The sequence below is a fragment of the Typopeltis vanoorti genome, chromosome 7, assembly GCF_054136105.1.
Source record: "Typopeltis vanoorti isolate ZY-2024b chromosome 7, IOZ_Tvanoo_1.0, whole genome shotgun sequence".
Classification (NCBI taxonomy): Eukaryota; Metazoa; Arthropoda; class Arachnida; order Uropygi; family Thelyphonidae; genus Typopeltis; species Typopeltis vanoorti.
In genome coordinates, this window is record NC_143555.1 from 71,135,167 (window position 1) to 71,160,893 (window position 25,727).

General features: G+C 38.0%; 1 protein-coding gene across 4 annotated transcripts in view; it reads left to right on the top strand.

The window, feature by feature from the left end:
• LOC150104769 (rho guanine nucleotide exchange factor 17-like) overlaps positions 1-25,727 on the top strand; it is a 678,990-nt gene that overhangs the window by 554,598 nt on the left and 98,665 nt on the right. For all 4 annotated transcript variants that reach the window (XR_016548547.1, XR_016548548.1, XM_090395338.1 and 1 more), the window contains one exon: positions 8,184-8,251. Coding sequence is in view for 2 of the 4 variants with exons in the window: in XM_090395338.1 (XP_090251464.1) it covers positions 8,184-8,251 (68 nt within the window). In the remaining 2 variants the exon portion in view is untranslated. The remainder of the gene's footprint in view (positions 1-8,183; positions 8,252-25,727) is intronic.

Below are 25,727 nucleotides of genomic sequence, written 5' to 3' on the forward strand. Positions count from 1 at the left end.
AGTCTCCTCTCATATTCTAATTTTCTCTTCTTAAAATTCTAGTCACTTTCCTAGCCTGAGCCCTATATTCCTCATATAACTGTACTTCACCTCTTTCTCTCTCTTTACATGTCTTCCTTAATCTCTTTTTCTTCTGTAATTTCCCTTTTATTTCTCTTGTCATCAGTTTAACTCCAAATTGCTTTATTCTTCTTCACTTCACTGCCATTGCTGTCAACAACTTTTTCCTATCTCCCATGCACTACTGACTCCTCTTCCTTCAAATTCTTACATCCATTATACTACTGCAAGCTGGTTTTAGGTCTATGATAATTGCCTGCCTTATAATTCCATATAAATTCTTTCTGTTTTGATACCTCCACGTGCATTCATCCTCCAAGTCAGGATTACATGGTCACAAATGTGATATTTCAGTCACAATAAGATTCTCTGATGTTTCTCCATGCATCCACATATTCCAGACCTCTCTTCCTACAGATATTCGATATTATATTATTAGTTATCACTGCTCTTCTCCTCCACTCCACTCCACATTATCATACTAGGGCAATATTCTCACTATCTTTCTTTGGGCACATTTCTGCTGCACTATTTCTGACATCAATCTCAATTCACAGTACTTCTCAGGTCATTCATCCCAATCATTACTATCATCTCCTCCACAATTTCATCCCTCTTCACTGCCAGTGCAACACTCTGTATCATTCTACCAGGCAAGCACTCCTCTGGCAGGCACGCTACTCTGCACACACTCTGAATTATGGAATCTCCATACATGATTCTGAACAGATTCATTCATCCTTCTCTCACTGACATCCCTGACTCTAAAAGCTTCCAGCCTCTCTCTCTCTCTCTCTCTCTCTCTCCTTTCTCCCACATGCTCTGGACTTTCAGCAGTTTCCTCTTTTCCAGTGTCTCTCTCATTCTCTCTTCTAGATCTATAATAAAAGTAATGAGAGGGCAGTTGATTAGGGAAAGGCATGCATTGCCATTTTTTTTATGGCTTTTGCAAAAGAATTTTACAGGGTGCCACCTGGTAAGTTGATATTTAAGTTGCCACAGATTAGTGAATTGGATTGGAAGTCTGGTGGATATCATAGAGTTTTGTATGGAAGAACAGTATCATGGAAAATTAAGATCACAAGTTAGGTTCCACAGGACTGAGAACCGGGACCTTTTGCCGTTTAACCTTTATGCTAGTGATATGTCACTCGATTGCAAACAGATATTCAAATGACAGGAATCTTGGATGGGTTGTTAGTAATAATGCCAATTTGGTGACTCTTCAAGAGAATTGAATAACCTGGACTGGTCGGAAAATATTGGTTTAATACAACTAAATGTAAGGTCTTAAAATTTGGGATCCCCCCCCCTTCAATAGAAAGTAGCATACTTTATTGGTGCAGCTCTACTTAAGGATGTGGAGAAAGCAAGAGATTGTGATAGTTGGTCTCTACATTTGAATTTCAGGGACATATTGTAAAGGTATTGAAGGCAAACCAAAGGATTGCTGCAATACCAAGAGGGACTTTGACAAACAGAGATAAAACGTAGTAACATCACTATAAAGCCCTGATACCACATATGAATTATTTGTGCTGAAATCTGGTCGGTAGAACTTGAAGGGATGAAGTTACTTTGGAAAGGGTATGAAATGGATAACAGAAAATGATATCTACAGTGTTGGTTATAAGAGCATGCAAAGAGCAGAGTTTGATGGATAGAAGACGAAGGGGTGACATGATTGAGACATTGAAACTGATGAAAGATATTTACATGATTGAGACTAGGGAGATTTTTTATATAGTAGAACAGGGAGAAAGTACAAGGACAGGGAGCCATTCCTAGAATTGTGAAGGAAAGTGGTGAATGAAGGCATGAAAAGTGGCTTTTTTGCATGGAGGATGGTGAGAATATGGAATTGCCTGGCAGGGCAGCGATTATGCAGATGGTGAACTGGTTTAAGGATTTGTATGACAGATTTTGTGTTGTCTAAGATGGGTCTCCTGTAACAACTTTTTGTAACTTTGTGGAAGTTGTCTCATTTCTACAGGGATTAAGTGTACAATTCTGATACATTTCAGAGTGATTATTATTACCATTCAGGCTATTTACAGTTAAACAGTAACACATTTGCAGTCTATTTGAAGAATTTTCAGTACTAAGTGAATAACAGCAATATTAATAACTATAATAATGACGATTATGAGGATTAGTTGAGTGAGGTGGGCTAATCCCACCTACTTCGAAGCTAGGGTTAACTTTTCTGAAGAAAATGGGATTAGCCTTCACTATTTATGTTGTTTGGTACTCTTTATGGATGGAATGTAGGCATTGGATGCTGGTGATTTGTGAAGTGTATATGTGTTAATGCTGTATTAACTGTGTTGGTACAGCTTCCACAGTTCATGTTTTAATGTTCTGTAATTGTCTGTGTTTTAAGTTTTGTGGTAGATTGTTGAGTAGTGTGGGTATGAGATGTGATCTCACAGAAGAATGGTATGAATTATTGATGAGTCCAGGAATGTAAAGAGTTATTGTGAGCTGTGTTATGCAATATATCTCTATTGTTACCAGGGCTTTTTTTCTAAATATAAGTTTACCAAAACTCTACCTTCTCATCTCGTAATACAAGAAAACCAAAACATACCAGGCTTTTGAAGCTCTTGTTCTTTTAGTTTTGGCAAATGGATATTATATATATCAAATGGAAATAAAACATTAAAGCAAAGGTGAAAAAAAAAGGTTTAAAAAATACCTTAATTTTCACAATAGTTTCCAAATTGGACTCATCACACTGGTGTTGCCATCTTCACGAGTTTGTTCCTTACTCTTTGTGTCTGTTGCTAGATGCCTGCCTTTCAGGAACCTGGAATTGACGTATGGTTAGGGTTGAAAAACACGCAGAGGAGGCCCAACCAGCTTGATGAACATCAGTGTACTCACAGTCTCATTTGTAGAGAAGCTCTTGTCGGTGTGATAATCAGGTTCATCTGGAAAAAGCCATGCTCACATTCAGCAGTAGAAATGGGGATGCTGTTGATAGTGTTTATTAACTGCAATAGTGCAGCAGGCATTTTCTTCTCTGTCAGGAATTCACGAAAACCTCTAACAACCTGTCGTTCTGGAATTCTTAGCCTCTTACACAAACTCTCACTTCAGTCTCACCAAAAGTAACATTCCTTTCAGCACCGGCTGGCCAACATTCTGGATACAACACTTTTGTCCATTCTGGAATTTGCATCTCTTCTGCAGATAGAAGGCAATTTTCCATTCATTGTTTCAAGCAGTCATAAAATTTTTTAGGATTAAGAGAACAATTCACATTTGTTGATCGACTGGTTACCCTCTTCTCCAGTCATTCCTTTAAAGTTCAGATTTTCAAGTGCTTGTACAGCTTCACGATAAAAAAAGGCCTGCCATTGACTTTCCTGTCTTCAAATAGCTGAATCTGACTTGATACTGCTATGAGCTTTGTAGAGTCTAATATCCCTTGCTTGCAGTTCAACACTAAGCTCTGACAATTCTTGGAGAGCATCACACATCAATCCAAGATCCAAAACAAAATCAACACTTGTTATTTTCTTCAAAAGACCTTCATACATTACTCTTTCAGACTTGTCTCTGTTTTCATTTTGTTTTGCTGCTGTAAAATGAGCCACAGGTGCTTCATAATCTTTCCACACCACGTAAACACTTCTAAAACTAGAAGCCACCCAATGTGTACTTAAAACTCTTCCAATTTTGAAGATTTCCTTGTCAAGATCTTCAGCTACTTTGCCTAGTTCTCTGACATTTTTGGGTGACTGGTGATAGAGACAGTACAGTTTGTCAAGAAATTACTTGAAGTGGTTGATTTGTTCTGGGAAGACTTTTTTTACAATATCACCAACAGAGAGGGTTGGCACAATTCCAAACCAAAATGAGGATAACGTTCCTTAATCAAAGCCACTACTCCTTTTTTCATACCCAATCACAGGTACTCCATCACAGTTAATGGCAACAAGATTTTTCTTCAAATAATCATCATGAAACACCAGTTCATTAAGGATATTCATCAAGCTATGGAAAATACCTTGTTTGGATAAATTTTCTAACCCTACAATGTCAATAAAAATATAGAAAGGGGGATGGTAAATCCCTTTATGTTTTTAATAGCCGGGTACGAAACTCGGATCGAAATCCATCGTAATCCATAGAGTTTCATGCCGAAAAAAACTAGCAGGCCCAAGTATAAATGATCACTTGGATAGTACAACACCAGGGCAACTTCATGCAAAGGTGGAGCAAGATCCCTCACTAACTTTAATATTCTTTCATTTGTTCTTCATTTTCTAATGGCATTGTGGACAGTGCCATGAGAAATGCAATGCCATGAGAAACAGCAATGGGGCCTATCCCCTTCGTCGTTTAATGGCTTATTGCACCTTTACAGGACATTGTACTTGGTAATATTCAATGTCTTGGTAACCTTTGGACTTTCTTTCCTTGAGCAACTGCAGCGACTCTTAAAAAATGGCAACATCATTTGTTCTTCGCTCATTGGTAACCACAGTCCACTCTGTCTACAAATTACAGCACACAAAATTTGAATTCTCCTTAGCCAATTTCAATGAATTGTACATCCCTGTTTTCAGCATTATAAGTAGAATTACATAGCGGCACTTCCAAATTTAAAATATCAGTTAAAACCATAAACTTTAAAACTATAAAAATGGGAGCAGCGATATCAGCGTGCACGCACTCGTATGCCCACACAATGCCCTCTCCCGAAGGTTCTGAATAATAATAATAGTAATAATAATTCCGTTATGAAAAAAGTATGAAACTGTCATTTCTTACACTGTACTTATGTTTTTCACTAATTGTGATGCAGCATGTGCCTCAGTAATAAGTTTATTGTCTTGTTGTCAGTAACACATTATAAACATTAAGTTGAATGACAGCACAATAGGATTCTGAGTGCCAAAGGACTGAATGCCAAAGACAACTAGCATTCATTTTCTCAGAAGTTAAAAAAAACATTAAAATAGCATTCTCTTGTCATTTCTCCAGCAGCATGGTATTTTAAGTTTTTCTTAATTCTTAGAAAATTTTAAAATCGAAAGGTTTGTTTTTCTGTGTATTAGATATACTGTGCTAAAATCAAAGAATTGTAATCAAAATGATGTTGTTGTTTTTTTCTATATTTATAACAGAAAAAGTAGTGGTAAGGCAAGTTATGCTTGCCTGAGCGGGTAGCATACCATATCCACAACTATAGGCTATGGGTTCAAATCTCATATTGGACATGGATGGTTGTGAATATATAAGTGGATGACTGTCATTGCCGCTTGCCAAAAATCACCACACCCCATTTACTAGAGGCCTACAGTGGTTTCAAAAAAAAAGTTCCATGTTTGGTCTCTAGAGCAGGTTTTCTGGTTTATACACTGGTGTCCAAAAGCTAAGAATGAACTACATTTTTACTTCTATATGTAAAAATTTTCATGACTACAGACATTTATTTCGAGCATACTATTATTATTATCGATGGACTAAGAGCTGTCCAGCATGTGCCTCAGTAATAAGTTTACTGAGGCACTGATGAGACCTCAATACAGGTTGACTGGTTTCAACCTGTCTTGAGGTCTCATCAGTGGAAGCCAGACTCAGAAGTGATACCAAGATTGAAGTACTGCAAAAGTCATATTTCCATATAGACTAACACTCCCAAGTCTCTGGCTTGGGAGTGTTAGTGTATATGGAAATATGATCCCAAAATGCATAGCCTTACTTTATCGCATTAAACTGCATCCATTCTCCTTAGCCCAGTCTTCCAATCTATCCAAATCATCCTGAAAATTTTGACATCATGTGCATTCACTATTGCTCTACCCAACTTTGCATCATTGTCAAATAACTGAACAGTTCCTGTCAAATCCTTTCCTATATCATTAATGAACAAATTAAATAGCAGTTGTCCAAGAACAGGACCCTGTGGCACACCACTAGTCACAGACCTTCTTTTGGACTCTGCTCCTGAATAAACTACTCCCTGATATCTCTCCATCAACCACCCTCCTATCCATCTCACCAACCCTATATCCATCCCCATGTGCTGCAGTTTTCCATGTGGTATCCTGTCAAAAGCCTTTACAAAGTCCAGCAAGTAGCCAAAAGGTCTCACACCTTATTACTGAAATACTGTGGATTAGAGATATCTGTTGAAACTCTTGGTTTTACCTTTATCCAAGTGTTAGTAAATACAGTTTGTGCATGAAGTAACTTCATGACTGGGCAACTTGTATAGAGAGGCCTTGTTTGTTTTCTGAAGAGGAATTTCGAGCAGCAACGTATCTCCCTATTGGATCCCAGATGTTGAGATCTGTGGAGCATGCTGGCCACTCAATTCGATTAATATCCCTGGTCTCCAGAATTATCGCCAGAGCTTGTGTACGATTTGGTTATTATTACCTGACACCTCCAGGGAGTCGAAAGACTCATCGAGGGAGGGCACCTCTCAATCCACCAACTACAACAAACTGCAACTATCCCAATGCCATTTACTGCCCACCACTGCTAGTAATTTCACAATCACAAACATCCATGCCCACAGCGGGATTCGAACTTGCAGCCTTTTTGACTGGAGAGCGTTTACACTAACCACTTGGCCAACCAGGCCAGCATGGTTTGGCATTGTCATCCATAAAAATGAATTCATCGCCTATAGCACCATGGAACAATTGAACGTGATGTTGAAGAACTTCATTGCAATATCATTCACCAGTTATGGTCCCTTTTTTCCAGCAATTGTATCTCACTGCATCCATTAAGCATAATGTCTCCCCACAGCATGACCCCAGCATCACTGTATCTATCCCTTTCAAGAACATTCTCACGATGGTAAGCAGTACCACTTACATGTCAGATCAAGTGTCGTCCAGAATCAGAGGAAAGTTTTATGGATACAACACCACTGGAAACATGTTCAATAATAAGCTGTGGATAAAGGGAACAAAGTAGTCCTCTGGGCATATAGGTTTACATGTTACAGACATTTTGCCACAGTTTGTCAAGATATCTGCATACCTGCATTTGAAGGGAGCCTACTTGCAAGCTGATCTGTTGTGGTGCATCAATTACATTTTGCTGTTATGTCCCAAAATCTGTCTTCATGCTCTGTGGTAGAGTGAGGATAATGTTTGCTAAGAGGTTATCCTCACTCAGTGCTAGGTGAGATTCCAAACTCTCTAGCATTATCAATAATTCTGCAGCCTTCTTCAAGCATTCAAATAATTGTTCCCCACATGAAATCATCTAGATAATGTCTTTGAGACATTACAAGACATCCAAGTTTGATATTTTATTCCTACACGAAAAGGGCTTTCTTCAAACACAATTTCCTTAGTGCAGTCTTTTATCCTGTTGAGTGCTACCATGTTATCCCTTTGAGCATGATTCAAAAATTAGAATGTGTACCCACTTTCTACTCAAAATCATGAGTTATACAAATTTCCACAAGCTGATTTGTCTGAATTTGCAGTTGTAATCTTTAGAAATAGTGTTTGTCCTTAGGTTTTACACACCAGGGTATAATCCTTAGCTGACCCATAGTATTAATTTTTTGAGGTTAGGTTAGTTTTTTTTTAAGTGCATCTCCCAAACAATTCTGGGAGATGCACTTAAAAAAAAAAAAAAAATGTAGAGAAAAATGTTACCAAAAATAGCAACATACTGTAGAAAACCTTTATGGCATGTTCATAAGGTTTTATTCTAGCTGAATGTTTAGTTTTTCGATGAAGCACATTTCACTTCCCTATTTTTTGTTGCACATCAAAGCAGATCAGATGTCATCACATCTCTTTCACTGTCATCACAATTAGAAATTAATTTTTCTTCTTAATTTTAATTTCAGAAATTCATTTTGTTAGAGAATGTGGATGAAATTCATTTGAAATTATAGGTGCAACCACTATAGAAAACTATGCTGTGATATAATGAGCAGGCAATACCATTATTAATAATACAATAGAATACTCTCCTGCAATAAGCAGTACAATAAGACATAATCAAATGAAAGCTAATTATATTTAAAAATGCAATAAATTAAACTAGAATTATTCTTAAATTTGCAGTATAAAAGCTTGATTTTGTAATAACAATGTATATTTAAAATTTAAAATATTTTATTTCTTTGGCAGCTATTTAGACAATAGGGTCTTTGTATCATTAGCTAATGGAGAACTCCATATCTATAAAAAAGAACCAGGTGTGTAGTTTCTTATCTTTTACCATTAAGATAATAATGAATGTTAATTATTTGAAAATTTAAAAAAATATTTATGCAATATATCAAATACTTCACATTCTGTATCTTCCTTAATATTTCATCAAAAACTGCAAGTAACCTACATACAAAATCTGTTGCAAAGTATTTCTTTATACTCAGAGCATGTTCAGAACAACTTACCCTTATGTCATTTCATCTCTTCCCACTTTCGTATCGTCCTTTGTATGTACTCATTAGTACATACCGATGGATAGCTTAAACAAGAACTGAGGTGAATGAAATGGAGGTGAATAGCATATTACAGAACCTTAATGTGAATACATCTGTGGGATTGGATGGTATACCAGCTCGAGTGCTATGTGAAGTGGCAAAGGAATTGTCAGTGCCCTTGACCATATTGTTTAATCTAAGTCTTAGCTCTGGGTTAATCCCGAGGGGATGAAAAGAGGGGAAAATAGTTCCATTGCATAAAGGAGGCTCCAATACTGCTATTGCAAATTACTGACCGATCAGCATATTAGGAGTCATTGTGAAACTATTTGAGAAGTTGGTCGAGCTAAATACATGAATGGAGATGGAAATACGATACTGTATGGGCAGCATGGTTTTGTGAAGGGTAGATAAACTTACATTTTATAATACAGTGATGGCTGAATTGGATAAGAGTAATGGGTTTACAGTGATACTGCTGGACTTTGTAAAGGCCTTTGACAGGATACCACATGGAAAACTGCAGCACATGGGGATGGATATAGGGTTGGTGAGATGGATAGGAGGGTGGTTGATGGAGAGATATCAGGGAGTAGTTTATTCAGGAGCAGAGTCCAAAAGAAGGTCTGTGACTAGTGGTGTGCCACAGGGTCCTGTTCTTGGACAACTGCTATTTAATTTGTTCATTAATGATATAGGAAAGGATTTGACAGGAACCGTTCAGTTATTTGACAATGATGCAAAGTTGGGTAGAGCAATAGTGAATGCACATGATGTCAAAATTTGCAGGATGATTTGGATAGATTGGAAGACTGGGCTAAGGAGAATGGATGCAGTTTAATGCAACAAAGTAAGGCTATGCATTTTGGGGTGAAAAGATTATCAGCAGTATATCACATTGGTGGAACCATACTCCAGGAAATTGACAAATCCAGAGACTTGGGAGTGTTAGTGTATAGGGAGTTAAAGTTTATTGGGGGGGGGCACACAGCAAAAGTGGATAAATCAGCTCGTCAGATCACTTGGTTACCAAACAATACTTTCACAAGCAGAGACAAGCAGGTTATTGTTCCTCTTTATTGAGCCTCGATAAGATGCCAACTTGATTACTGTGCACAGATCTGGGCACCTGGGTTTCTTGGTGATGGGGAGGAGGTAGAGAGGATCCAGAGGCAAGTGACCAAGATGGTAGTAGGTCTATGGAATGAACCTTACGAGAACAGATTGAATATTTGTGGGTTACAGAAACTGGTTGATAGGCAGAAAAGGGGTGACATGATTGAGACATTCAAATTACTGAGGGATTTTTACAAGATTAATTCAGAAGAAAATTTTCAGAACAAGTGTGGTGGTGGGAGAACTAGGGGCCCTCCATGGAAACTGAGCAAGAGTGTAGTTAGCAAGGATGTTAGAACTAGGTTTTCTACTTGGAGAGTGGTGAATGAGTGGGATAAGCTGCCAGAGAGAAAATTCCCAATTAAAGTCTCTTAGATATAATGCTGTATAAATGAAATTCAATGTAGCAATCTTGTTTGAGCTCTTGTTCACCATAATAATAGTCTGCTGGAATCTTTTAGTCTTTTCATCCCAAAGTTATTCACTTTGGGATGAAAGTTTACAAATGTGTGTGTTATGCTGATGATTAAGATGATACTAGGGACTTGGAAGACAGGAAGTCGAACTTTAGAGCGCATATTGCAAAAGTGGACAAAACAGTCAAAGGATGCTGAAAAGTACACTGACAAGTAGAGAATTTAAGGAGGTTATTATTTCACTTTATAAGGTTTTGCTGTGGCCACATGTGGACAACTGCACATATTTGGTTTTGGGTTTCTCATTGATGTGACAGTGTTGAAGAAGATTCACAGATGAGTGATCAGAATAGGCTCAGGTATGTAGGCTGAAAGTAGCACACTCTATGATGCTGGTAGGCAGCATTGGCTGTTGGTGGGAGATCTAGGAACTACTCTTTCCCATAATTTGGAAAGCTTCATACAATCATATATATTAAGGTTTAATTAGGTGAAGCATAAAAGTGGCCACATTTAATTCTCTGCAAGGTGTCCTAAGAAATGGCCTACTACTACTTCTCCTCATCTATCCATCTACACATTGGACATCATCAGATGCTGTATAGTAATTCCTTTCCTTGGTGATGTTCCACACCAATCCTCGCCAAGTGGTCCTGTTGTATGTTTTTCTGGACTCTTCAAGTCTGAAGATCAGTCCCCCCCCCAGACACACCATCCATCTTACTGAAGGTCTACCTTCAGGTAGACCTTCAGTAAGATGGATGGTGTGTTCTTCTTCCTCTTTTTCCAGGAACTTTACTTTCTATTGCTGTTTTGAGAAGTCCTCCTTCCATTCTTTCATTATGTCCAAAGTATTTCAGCATTCTTCTGTCAGTATCTTTAAGGGAACCTTAAAGTTCTGCTAATCTTTTCTAGCCCATCCATTTAGCCCACATTTCAGTATATGATATCCTCCACAGCCTTTTGTAACACCATATCTCAGAAGCAATCATCCTTTTCTAATCAGACTTCTTTAGGTTTCAAGTTTCACATACATAGGTCACTCTCGGAAAAACAGCTGTGCCCAGAATTCTCAAGTTTGTTTTTGTGGAGATAGATCCATCCTTCCCAATGGTTCTGACCAGTGGTGGCTCGTACATAAGCACTGTGACACTGCAGCACCCCCGAAAGTAAAAATGAAAAAATTAAATTTTGTTTGTGTTTATAAATAATAACAATGCTTACAACATTATATAAATTCAATGTAACATGTTAAAGGTTACAGCTTATGTTTTGATATTGATTGAATATTTAATAATTGGAATTGTTCGATTAATGCTTTAGATTACGACACAAATGCACTGCGATCTAATGCAGCGTTGGAATTATCACATTTGGCCAATTGGAGCTAGACTCGCCGATATTCGTTTGCACTTCTCATTGCATGTTACAAGTGATTCCAACACTGCTCGTTTGGGCAGTGTATTATATGCTTGTGCGCATTATTTTTGTGAGATACGAAACATTTATTCTCGTGGAAAGGCTCAGACGTTGGTTATGCATTTTTTACTAATTAATTTAAGGAAATTACAACGTCAACTAGGATATACATTAAAATAAATTTTAATACACTTCAGTATTTCGGCAACGTCACGTTGCCATTTTCAAGAAACTTAAGAACAAGACATGTGCATGCAGGCACAACAAACAGTAAGTGAGGAAGAAGCAGGAAGCTATTATTTCTCCTAAAGTCCTGATGGTGCCCCCTAGCAGGCAATGTTGGTATTCTTGGGCGATTGTGCTGAAGGGCTTCTGATGTAGGTTTCCCAAATTTGAGGTAGTCTCATGCAGCCAAATTTGTTGAGGTTTGGATCGTTTCTTAGGGCTGAAGCTGATTCCATGAAAAGCCTTTCACATTTGTATTGACTACGGTGTATTATCGTGGCTTTCTTCCACCGTATTCATATGGTGAGTGGTCGGTGTAATTTAGCGCTTGTGTAAAATTGGTGATTTTTGGTGTTTTTTGTGTGTGTTTTTCCTTAGAAAATTGGTTTTATAGTATATTAGAATGATTTTCGTGTTTTTAGAGTATTTTGTGTGTCTTTATAACATATTTTATTGGGGCTGTCGCCGCTAGAGGGATTCGCAGTGTATAGTGTTCGTGAAAGCTCCAGATAAGATAAGTATTATTTTTAGTCATCGTTGATAAATTTATTTAATATTGCGTAGTTTTGTTTGCCTTGCGTCTCTTAGTGCATCTTTTTGTGTGTTTTTGATGTGTTATAATTTGATAAAATACGTTGCAAGTAAGTATGGCTCCAGTATGAAGGAAAAATGACAGCCAGAAATGATGGTTCGCCATCTTTATCAAAGAACGGTAGTATAAAAGAGATGATTCAGTGTACTAGCTGTGAAATGTACGCTTTGCGGAGTGCGGTCGGAGTGCGGTCGGAGTGTGGTTAGATGATAATAAAGGAGTGAATGTGTGTAGAAAATGTAGGGAGAATGAGAAATTGAAGAGTATTTCGGATCATGAGTGTGATATTTTTGTCAAACTTCAGAAAGAAAATAGGGATATGACAAGAAACGGCGAGGTTGTACCAGAGAATTGTGAGAGTGTGAATGTAGAAAGTGTGAATGATAGTATTAATGGTTTTACTGAGAATAAAAAAGATGAGATAGACGCAATGAGTGAGATCGCATTGTTGAATGGTGCGATACAAAGGGCAAAACAGCAGCTAGAGCGTATGAGCAAAAGTTGACTGAATGAACCAGCCAATAATAAGAAGTATGACAGGAAAAATAGACGTATGAGTGTGAACATGAACAAAATGAAGGATAGAGTGCTGTATGGAGACTCGTTAGTACGAGGTGTGATAGTAGAGGATTTGACAAAATCGTACCAACCTGGTGTGACCATAAAGGATGTAACTGAGTCTATTAGAGAGCAAAAGGAAAGGGTGAAAGAAATGATTGTTGTGGCAGGTACGAATGATTTGAAAGGAGACAAAATGGAAATGATAGAAGACCTGAATGAATTGTTTGAGGTAGCAAAAGAAAAGAGTGAGAGAGTTATAATGATTAGTCTTTTGCCACGGTATGATAGTGAAATGTTTAAAAGGAGGGCCATAATTGTGAATGACTTTATGCACGGGTGTGGTGATGAGTGTGGTGTGGAATTTGTGGACATGTGGAGTGAGTTCAATGGGCGAAAGGATCTATATAAGATGGATGGCTTGCATTTGAATGGTTACGGTATAAGAAGACTTGAGAAAGTGTTGCTGAATGTGGTGGATGTGCAAATTCAGGGAAACTAGATTTATTAAGGGGGGGGGTAGATATACAGTCCTTAGGGAGGCAGTTGAATGTAAGAATGAATATAATATGCCCGAGCAAATAAGGACAACAAATCAGAGTGGGATAGTTAATATAAGGCATCAAGGTAGAGTTGGGGCTAATGAGGGTCTTAAATCCATGTACACTAATGCTAGGAGTATTAGGAACAAGAAGGAAGAGTTTTTGGCCATGGTTGGCACTTCCAGACCACAGGTTATTGGTATTAGTGAAACATGGCTGACTGTAGATGATATAGCTAGTGGGATTGAATGTGATGGGTATAGTGTGTTCAGGAATGACAGGGAGAATAAAATAGGGGAGGGGTGAGTATTGTTGATGATAGCTGATGAGCTGCAGCCAAGGAGAATAGAAGTTGAATTGCAGGATAGAGAAAAGAGCACATTTGAGGCCATTTAGTGTAAGATTGTGGCTAGCAGAACTAAATATACAATTGGATGCTGCTATAGACCAGGTGATGGAAAAGATGGTGGTGACAGTAGTATGCACAAGCAAATAGAAGAAATGAGTGGAAGGAGGGTGATTATTATGGGAGATTTCAACTATGGTCGCATTGATTGGAGGGAGGAGAGGACACATGGGAGGAAGGAATTGGATTTTATGCGGTTATTAAGGGATAACTATCTGCGACAGCATGTAATGGAAAATACTAGGGGTCAGAGAGTGCTTGACCTAGTAATTACATCTGAGGATTTGGCTGTAACAAATATGACCACATTGCCACCAATCGGTGAGAGTGATCATAGGGTCTTGACTTGGGAGGTGGAATTTTCAATTAAGACAGGGTACATGTGGAATTATCGGGCTGGAAAGTATGACAAGCTTAGGAGTTTGATTGGTTCAGTGCCATGGCATGTACAACTGCAAGGACTAGAAGTCAATAGTGCATGGGAGGTAGTTAAGAAGTGTTTGCATGAAGCAATGGCTGACTGTATACTTTGAGTCCGAATAATAAATCAACTAGGGGTTAAATGGATGAATAACACCATTAAGCTTGAGATGCAAAAAAAGAAACAACTATGGAGGGAATTTAAGGAGAAAGGTGACCGGCAGGCACACGAACGGTATAAAGCGCAGGCCAGAAGGGTAACGAGTGTAGTAAGAAAAGCAAAAAAGGATTACGAAAGAACATTGGCCATGAGGCTAAAGAGAATCCTAAACAGTTTTTTAGATATGTAGCAAGTAAAAGGAAAAATGTACATGGCAGAATGATTTTAAAGAATGCCAATTGTAGGGAGGTAACTTTATCAGTTGATATAGTTGAGTTACTGAGTGAGCCCTTTGCAAGAATATATCATCCAGGTGGTGACATTGCAGAAACGAATGTAAGAGTAGATTATACGGGAATTGTAGTGAATGAAGTGGAGGTGAGTAGTCTATTGCATAACCTCAATGTCAATACATCTATGGGATTGGATGGTATACCAGCTCGTGTTGTACGAGAAGCAGCTAAAGAATTGTCAGTACCCTTGACCATTTTGTTTAATATGAGTCTCGGGTCTGGTTTAGTCCCGAGGGGATGGAAAGAGGGTAAAATAGTTCCACTGCACAAAGGTGGTTCCAAGATTGCTGTTGTAAATTACCGACCAATAAGCATATCAGGAATCATTGTCAAGGTCTTAGAGAAATTAGTCAAGAAAAGAATACAGGATTGGATAGATGAAAATGGGATATTGTATGGGGGACAACATGGTTTTGTGAAGGGTAGATCATGCCTCAGTAACTTGCTCACATTTTATAACACAGTGATGGCTGAACTGGATAGGGGTAATGGGTTTACAATAATATTACTGGACCTTGCCAAGGCTTTTGATAGGATACCACATAGAACCCTAATCAGTAAACTGGAGCAGATGGGGATAGATATAGGGTTGGTGAGATGAATAGGAGGGTGGTTGAAGGAGAGATACCAGAGAGTGGTTTATTCAGGAGTGGAGTCTAAAAGACAGCTTGTGACTAGTGGAGTGCCACAAGGTTCTGTTTTTGGACCACTGCTTTTCAATTTGTTCATCAATGATATAGGAAAGGATTTGAGAGGAAGTGTTCACTTGTTTGCTGATGATGCAAAGTTGAGTAGAGCAATTATGAGTGCACAGGATGTCAAAATTTTACAGGATGATTTGGATAGTTTGGAGGACTGGGCTAAGAAAAATGGATGTCAATTTAATGAGCCAAAGTGTAAGGTTATGCACTTTGGGGTGAAAAAAATAGCAGCAGTATATCGCATCGGTGGAACCGTACTCCAGGAGATTGATGAGGCCAGGTATTTGGGAGTGTTAGTGGATAGGGAATTGAAATTTTGGGGACACATTGCAAAAGTGACTAAAACAGCTCACCAAATCACTTGGCTTCTGAAAAATACTTTAACATGCAGAGTAAAACAAGTTGTTGTTCCTCTGTATCGAGCCTTGATAAGACCCCATCTGGACTACTGTGCCCAGTTATGGGCACCAGGGTTTCTTCGTGATGGGGAGGAAGTGGAGAGGATCCAGAGACGAGTGACCAAGATGATAGCAGGTCTGTGGAATGAACCTTATGAGAATAGGGTGAAGATTTGTGGGTTGCAGAAATTGGTCGATAGGCGAAGGAGGGGTGATATGATTGAGACATTCAAATTACTGAAGGGTTTCTATAAGATTGATCCAGAAGATATTTTTGAAAATATGACTGGTGGTGGGAGGACTAGGGGCCATGAATGGAAGCTGGGCAAGAGCGTGGTTGACAAGGGTGTTAGAGCTAGGTTTTTTACTTGGAGAGTAGTGAATGAGTGGAATAATCTTCCAGAGTCTGTTGTGGGTGCTACGACCGTGAATGAGTTCAAGGCAAGGTATGATAGATACTGTGTGAATATCGAATAGTTGTTTTTGACATGATGTTAGGGCCTCCCTCGATGAGTCTGTCAACTCCTTGGAGTTGCCCGGAACAATAATAATAATAATAATAATAATAATAATAATAATTCTATGGCAGGTATCCATCGCATGGTCAGCAAGACCAGAGTGGCTGTATTGGTGAAACTGGATGTAGTCCTTGTGTTCTGAAATTCTGATATTTGCTGTCCTGCCTGTTTGGCCAGGTATTTCCTAACTGTGTCAAATTCAAGCACCGTTTCTCTTTGCAAAAGGCTCTTCGTATTTATAACCATGCCAGCCAAGCTTTGCTCAGAGAACAAATTGCCACGACTCGCTGTTTCCTGAATGATACTAACTTAGCTATCCAGGCACTCGAAGATGACCTTTCAAGCACCTTACGCCATGAAATTTGGTCTATTTTATACGACATCTCGTGCACTGCAGCAGAGAAAGAATTTAAAAAAGTACGAGATCGACACATCAAAAAATTTGAAAATTTAAAAAAGAACTCGATCTCGAAACTACAACTTCCTACCGAAATGGTAATCAACCTTTCGTCATTTAGTGTGAAACCTGAAGCATTCAAAGCCCTTGCACAAGGCCACAACTTCGCCATTGCGCCCAGAAGAATACCTGCTGAAGATATTATGATATGAATTGAACGCAGGATACGACACCTTCCAGACCACGTCGCCAGCGATATTACACTGGATGTGGCTTGTGTTCTGACCAAAGCTAAACCACTAAAAGCCAACATGCCCAGTCAGGAAATTAAATCTCTACTAGAATTAAAGAAAAACAAGAAAATAATAATCACCAAAGCTGATAAAGGAAATGCCACAGTATTGTTTAACCTAAAGGATTACACAGGTAAGCTGAAAGCTCTATTGTTAGATCGGTCTACTTACCTCCCTATCGAGTACAACTCCACCAACTCACAAATTAGAAAACTCCACAGGCTCCTTAAAAAGGTCACTTTTGGCCTGTGGAAATCACTAACAAATTAAAACCATTCAACTCCATAACCCCCCCCCCCCCGTATTTGTAGACTCCCAAAAATACATAAGGAAAATGTGCCATTACGTCCCATAGTGGATGGCATTGATTCCCCCCACATACAAACTAACTAAACATTTGGCCAAAGCTCTCTCACACTATACTGGCAACACACCTTCACACATAAAAAAACTCAGCCCACTTCAAAGCCGGCATAGAAAACTTTACACTCAAACACACTGGCATAAGGGTCAGTTTTGATGTCTCCTCCTTATTCACAAATGTCCCACTCAAAGAATCCTTAGAGCTAATCCAAGTTAAATTTTCTCCCAGTGTCACAGCCCTATTTCTGTTCACAATGAACTCAGGCTATTTTGTTTGGCAAGGAAAATTTTACAAACAAATAGAGGGGCAGCCATGGGTTCTCCACTCTCCCCACCCTTGGCCAACTTTTATATCGAGACTTCTGAAGAGAAAGCCTCAAATTCTTCCCCACAAAAACCAACCATTTGGCTTCGCTATGTTGATGATGTGTTTGCTATTTGGCCACATGGCTCCGATGCACTTCTCTCCTTCCTAACACACTTAAACAACCAACACCCCAGAATCAAATTCACCCTAGAAGAAGAAAAAAACAACTGCCTTCCTTTCTTAGACACACTAGTCACCTGCCAGCCTGATGGAACCTTGGTTTTCTCAGTCTATAGAAAAACCCACCCATACAGGCAGATACATTCACCAACAAACCCACCACCCCTCCTTGCAACAATATGGAGTCATTAAGACACTACACAACAGGGCTAAACTTATCTTATGCTGAAATATTGAAGTATATTAAAATTTATTTTAATGTATATCCTAGTTGACGTTGTAATTTCCTTAAATTAATTAGTAAGAAACTTTTATTATTGGGGCATGTTTGTGGTGAACTAGTTTTTGTAAATCTTATTTTATTTTGTTAAAATAACATATAATTATTTATTTATTATAGATACAAGGCTGAATTATGACGAGTGTCACTATTGAAAATATGAAAAGAATTATATTTTTTCAATTATCGTTACACAAAACAAATGCACTGCGATCTAATGCAGTGTCAGAATTATCGCACCAATTGCAGCTAGACTCGCAGATATTCGTTTACGCTTGTCATTGCATGTTACAAGTGATTCTGACACTGCTCGTTTGGCCAGTGTCACTTACAGATAAATTGTAGAGGGTGAAATATTTTTAATAAAGCAATTTCTTAATATGTAAATTTATTTATTAATAAATTGATTACTGATTGGGAAAAAAATAATTTTTTTATTTTTTTTTGTATATGCAGCACCCTCTCTTAAAATTTTCACCAGTCGCCACTGGTACTGACTGATGACAGTTGTGGCAGTGGGTATATTTTCTATATTTTTCAAGACAGATGTCATAAGATCTTCCAGATTGTCAATATGAAGTTGCCAGGAACCTTGTATTAACTGTGGAATAAAGAGAGAGAAAGGACTTTCTCTTTAGAACAGATAGGCAACCATCTTCATGTGGGATTTGAAAGTAACATGGAGATTATATTTATTTAAAGTTATAGCCTTTTTTTTTTTCTGAGATGCCCAAATACAGGAAGGAGAAATAACATTATAGTAATCTGTATGTTAAGAGCTGTTAGAAGGAGGTAGGAACAAGTATTTTGTTAATAGTGATAGTGAACTACATTCTGGGCTGCTAATTGTTGAGTTGCAGGAGGAATGAGTGAATGAGTCTAAGCCATGTGGCCGAATGGCCACATGGCTTAGACTCATTTTTTATGCAAAGAAATTCATTGTTTATGGAAAGAAAGGCTTAAGTGTTATTTATTATCCATGATAAAGCTTAATGGTATAACTTTAACAATAACACAAAGAATAAAAAAATATATATATCTATATTAAACTCACTAATATTTCACTGGTTTTCTACCCAGCATCATCAGAGCACAATAACCACATAAACACATCAGGTATCAGTTACAATTTTAAATTGTTTCTACAATTACTTGGTTTAGTGTGGTGTGCCTGTCACAGTATCATTGTTACTGTGATGATACTGAGTAGAAGACCAGCAAAGTATTAGCAACTCACTAATATTTCACAGGTTTTCTCTATAATAATATATATATATATATATAAAATGTATTTTTTCTTCTTGATGTTAGTTATACCATTAAATTTATTATTATTATTCAGGCCTCCATGGAGTCAAGAGACTCATCGTGGGAGGACCTTCCTAGTCTATCATACCACTCCTTGAACTCATTGACCATTCTTGCTCTCACCACTCTATCAGGCAATGCATTCCATGGTCCAACCACCCTCCATGCAAAGAAACCACTCCTCACCTCTCTTGCTCACAGCTTCTCTTTCGTAACTTCCAGGGATGGCCCCCTTGTCATCTCTCCTTCCTGTTGTTCCACCAAGTGAAAGAACTCCCCAGTGCCAACCCTGTAACTGCCTCTCAACAGTTTAAAAGTCTCAATCATATCACCTCTCCTTCTTCTATCCACCAAACTCTGCAGTCCACATTCCTTCAGCCGGTCCTCACAGCTAACATTGTACAGTCCTGAAACCATCTTTGTTATCTGCCTCTGTACCCTTTCCACAGTTAATTTATCCCCTTCAAATTGTGCAGGTCAGCATCCTTCTCAGTATTGCAGCAAATCCTCTGGGTTACCTTCACCACCTTTGCAGTATGCTCCCTGAATTTCAGTTTTTTTATCAATCATCACACCCAGATCTCTTGTCTCCCCTACTTCCTCCAGTACAGCTCCTCCAATTGAGTATGCAGTCTCCCATTGATGTATCTCAAACTTCAAGACTTTACATTTTGCTGCATTAAACCGACATCCCCATTCATTTGCCCAACTGTCTGGCTTATTCAAATCCTCTTGCAGGTCTGCCACATCTGCACTATTACTAATAACCCTGCCCAGCTTCACATCATCTGTAAACAACTGAATATCCCCTTGCAGTCCATTGACAATATCATTGATATAAAGGTTAAACAATACAGGTCCCAATACTGAGCCTTGTGGAACTCCACTTGTAACCTTCTGCCTCCTTGCCCCACTATACACAACTCTCTGATACCTATCATCTAAACTCATGTGCTGCAACTTAAATATCAGCTTATCATGTAGCACTCTGTCAAATGCCTTTGCAAAATCCAAAAAAAAAAAAAGCAGTATATGCCTTTCCCTCATCAACTGCTCTTGTCACTTTATTATAAAAGGCAATCATATTACTAAAGCAAGAGCACCCCTTAACAAATCCACTCTGCCTCTCACAGATAACATTACCCTCATCTGCCCAGCGCTGTATATTGTCCCTCACTAATTTCTCCAAGACCTTAACAACTACTGATGATACAAACTGGCCTATAATTAGGCACTTCCAGTCTGCTACTGCCTTTATGCAATGGCACTATCTTACCTTCCTTTCATTCCCTGGGTACCTTTCCTGTAGCCAGGTTTAAGAATGATAGTATAAATCAAGAGAATGGTTTTTTGAAAGGTTCCATGTAAAAATTGGCTAGGAGAGCAGATGAGCATACTCCTTTACTCTCTGTTTGGATGTGGTGCCCTTTCAAATGAATAATTGGCACAGCTGTTCAGATCAGCAATTTTTTTGGGGAGGAACATTTTTAAATAATGCTAAGATGTCAGAAATGGGGAAATACTAGTAATAAAAAAATGATATCAAACTTGTTATATCAGTACTGGTTAAAACTAAATTGTGAATTAAAGATTTAAAGTGGGTAGAAAAGATGAAGTAACTGCTTGGCTAATTTAAAGAAGGGGGAGAGTCAGTAGTATCCACTGTGAGTCATAGAACATTATTATGTCCCACCTCCATGGAGCCCAAGGACTCATTATTATAGGATGCTCACACCATGCAATCTGAGACCATCTGTGTTACTTAATCCACCATCTACACATTATGTAATCATCTATATACCACTACTACAGCCCACTAATAGTATTTTTATCTGTTAAATAATTGCATGTATTTGCTGATTGATCTGCCTCTGAGTACAATATAAATCTCAAGTTTCTGGGAGATAAACTCTGCTACCAGCATATGAGATTAGCTAACTCAAATTTAGTGGAAAAAAGTCCATATAGTGATCATCTGCATCGTGATGAGAATCAAATACAAGCTTTTTCCAAATAAAAATTGCACTGTTCCATCATTCCTTCAAGTGTACTATGGAGGTTCTCATTTAGGTTTAAGAATTGTGGGTAATCTGTGTGCCCATGAAGAACAGAGAGTAAAATATTTTATCATTATTTATTCATTTTTATTTAATTAATTTATTTTTTAATCTGTGCAACTTTTACAGTTGTTCCTTTGGACTCTAATATTGTAATCCTCTGAACTCAGCTGTTGCTGAGACACAAGCCAGTAAGCACATGCTTCATGTTTTGAATATAGTTACCAGTTTGCTCCCTGATGATATTGTATGAAAGATATTAGAGTTTTTGAATAAAATTCTATATTTTCTACATGTGTAACCATATTAAGTATCTAAAAAGTATGAGTGTTTTTTTTTTTTTTTTTTAAGTTAAGCTAGGGGGAGAGGATTTTGAAGTAACATTAAAAAGAATAATGTATTTTCCTGGGAGTAAGAGGGACTGTAATCTAAACATTTGTAAATAGTGAATCTCTGAGCAAGACATTCCTTTTGTGACTATATTTGCTAGCATTGAGAACATAACTCATGTGGGAATGTACTAGCTGTAGTGATTCCATTTGAAGAAATTAGACTGAAGGCAGTTCTTGAAAAGCCTTGTGCCATCTGATGAGACGAGGTCCTCAATAAGGCTCAATACTTGATTGTATCATTTATGTAGCAATTTCAGGACTCAGCACAGTTTGTTTTGGACAAATTACTCCAAGTTCTTGATGAAGAAATCTGAGTGGCTAGTGTGGTTCTTAAGTAAACTTACAATATATTCATACAAAAGGTAAGTGGGTAAGCTTATGTCATCAACTAAGAGTTTCAAAGGGATGCCAGTTTTGTGGATTTTTGTTAAGCCATACAATCTACACATACGGGCCACTGAATTGGAAACCTTATGTAGTGTATATGCAAAATACATGCTTTGTTACACATGCATCACCACATGTTCTAGGCAACTATTTAAGAATGCTGCCAGTCAGTAATCATCATAGTATTGATCACAATGGGAAAAACAAAGGACCTTTCGGAGTTTGATAAAAGGCTTATTGTAGGTGGAGCATGATTGGAGCATGATTTTTAAAACAGCAGAACTGACTGCTTCCTCAAGAGGTGAAATATTCCAGGTGTGGGCTATTTTTCAGTGGAAACATAACCCACATTGCTTGTCCAAGAGGCATAACTTTGGTCCTAAGACAGACTGTCCAGAATGAGATACCATCGTCTGAGAAGACTTGTTATGGACAAAAAGAAGTTCCTGTGTTGCAGCAATTGACTGAAGCATTTAATGAAGGCTGTTCCCAACCCATATCTCACCAGCCTGTATGCAGGGAATTAAAGAGAATCAGTATTGGCAGTCACATGCCTGTGCAGGAAAAAACTGATTTCTGAAAAGAGCCAGAAAGTTTTTCTACAGTGGTCAGGAACACTGTGACTGGAAAACCAGAAAAAAAGTTATGTGGTTCGATGAGTCATGGTACACCTTTTCTGTATCAATGGTAGGCAGAGTTTGGTGGGATCCTCATGAAGCAATGAATCCCATGTGGTTCATTGGGTTTTTATTGATCATTAACAAATAAAAACCATATAAAGAATACTGCCTAGTTTCTCCATAAGAGGTGGGGGGCTTTTTTACGGTGATTAAACATAAAGATGATAAGAGAAATACAAACTTGCATAAAAAAAAAAAAAAAAAACTTAAAACAACCTTTACAATATTAATAATCAAAGCATCAGCAGCCAGTGAAGTGTACCACACATCATCTGTTTTCTAGCATCGATTAGATGAAAAGATGAAGTAAGGTTTGTTAAGCAATGTAATTTTTTCCACACATTTTTTCAAGAATAAAATGTCTGGACAATAAAATAAAATGCCCAATATTTCTAGCTTACTATTGAATGTGTTTGCAAGGTTGGATGTAATCTCTCTCCTTCTACAAATGTTTATTCCAAGCAGATGAAGTTTTGAGCCTTATCAAGAACATTTTAATTTAATGTCTAGACTGTATGGCTCACTAAATAAACCATAAGACTGGCATCCCTTAAACACCTGTAGTTGATGGCATAAGCTCACCTATATAACTTTTATCCAAACATCTTCCATGTTTATTTAAGAACCATAGCAACTTGGATTCCTTCATCAAGAACTTAGCACTTTTTGTCAGAAAACTATGTAATATTTCCATTTCGTCATTGTACATCCTTTCAAGAGTGATATAGTCTCTCTCTCTCTTCACACAACTGTTCCAGTAGAGCATTTGTATAAAGAGATGAAAGATTATGGAGTTTGTAAACATGAAATATTATGTTTATAGAGGTGATCATAGAATGAACACCTCTATAAACAAGCTTTTGGTCTGACCATGGGAAGTCCCTAGTTATGCCACATACTAGTGGCTATGTGGCATAAGAAGCCACATGCTAATGGCTTCTTCTGGGTTAAGAAGAACAAACAAATATACAATAAGAGATGAACCATTACATAACTAAAAGCCGAATGTGTAGAAACCGTTACACAAAAATAAAAAACAGAAACATGTGGAGCATGGAAGCTGGCACTGGTCAATCATTGTTCAGCAGGTTTGCATGATAGTTGGCAGAAAGTTAAAGTCTTATGTGTTGAAAGATCAAATAAGTGACTTCAAAATGTCACATAATATCATTCCTTTCTGTTGAGAGTGCCTTGTGAGTGGATTACCATCATGCCTCTTTGATTTTGCGGGTGCTGAAGTTGTCTTCTATGTAAGGCATGGAGCTTTTCTCCCATTCAATATTATGGTGAGTGTGGGAGAGATGGAACGCCAGGCCTGAACTGTCTTCTCTGTTGTTATTGATGTCTCCAACATGCTCCTTTTGCCTGATTTCCAAACTTCTAGGTGTTTGTCCTGTGTAAGAAAAGCCATAAGAACACGGAATATTGTAAACTCCAGGATGTTTGTTAAAGGGATTGTGGTCCTTAGGCAAATATCACAGAGCTCGTGCAGTCATAATGGATTTGAAAACTAAGGGAAGGGATGCAAGATCTTTCTTCTAAGTGAACAGACAAGTAGTTTTGGTGGCAGTGAAGTCTATAAGTTTTTTTGAGATATAAGATATTTGCCATTAATGGCAAATATCTCGGCATCCCTGCATGTTTGCTTGGTGGAACTGGAGAAGGGAAGCCAATTTGCATTGTGGATGTTGAACTGCTATAGCTCAGTCGGTATAGACGAAGCCCTTTGGTCAGAAAGACTTGGGTTTGATTCCCATGAATGAAGTGAGGAACTTTTATCTGGTCTATTTCAACTAAAGGTGAGTTTGTTGGTACATATATTGCTGTTTAGTCCATGCATGTTCATGAACTAAAAAGGGAAACTTTTTTTTTTTTTTTTTGTTAAGAATTAATGTTGTCAATTTTTTTGTTGGTTTTTTTAAATTATTTTTTGTGGGAGAATTTTTATGATCCTCAGTAAAATCATGTATCATTGAGTTACAATCCATTAAATGTGAGGAGAAAGAGATAATGAGGAATAGGGGCATGCAACAAGAGGTGACTGACTTGCAAATGTATCACCCATGCAGAAGGAACCCAATCTCCTGTCTACATGTGGCCTCAGCAATTCCCCCATGCAACCATCATATATGGTCTCCCCAGTCATGGGGGAGACCATACATAAGTAAGTGACAGCAGGATCTGGCACTAGTTTATTGGGAAGCCTCTAGATTTGTTACTATCCAGTTTGGTCCCATGCAGTATCAAACAACTGGCCTGCAGAACTGCCATACTGCTGAACCAATGGAGGGGGGGGAAGCAGGTCTGGGCCCCTACAGTGTGATTGGCATGCTGCTGAGAACATCACTCACACTGCATATGGGAAGGGAAGAAACCAAACCCTTCCTCTAGTGACCAAACACAGCTGCAAGTTACTTCAGGCCCCATGTAAGCATGGCGAGGGTATTTCACTAGGTGTTGAAAGACATATACTACCTGGAGGTCTAGTTGACATTTCCTCCAACTAAGAAAGATATGCTTTTGTGGAAGCAGTATTCACTGCAGTATGATGATTCATTTTACATGCTTGAAAATTTATCAATGTTTTTAATCATAAATTTTGATAATGGGGCTGTTGTGGTGTATGTAAGTGATTATGGGTTAGTTTTGTTTATGTGTCTTTACTTCCCCAAAAATATTGGGACGGCATATAGTGGAGGGATTGATTTTTTTTTTTTTTCTGGTATATATATTTGTCTTTGTGCACTACAAGGCATTTTAATTTTATTGTATCATATTGATAGTGGCATTTACTGTTATGAATTTATCATCAATGACACTGAAAATTTTACTGCTGC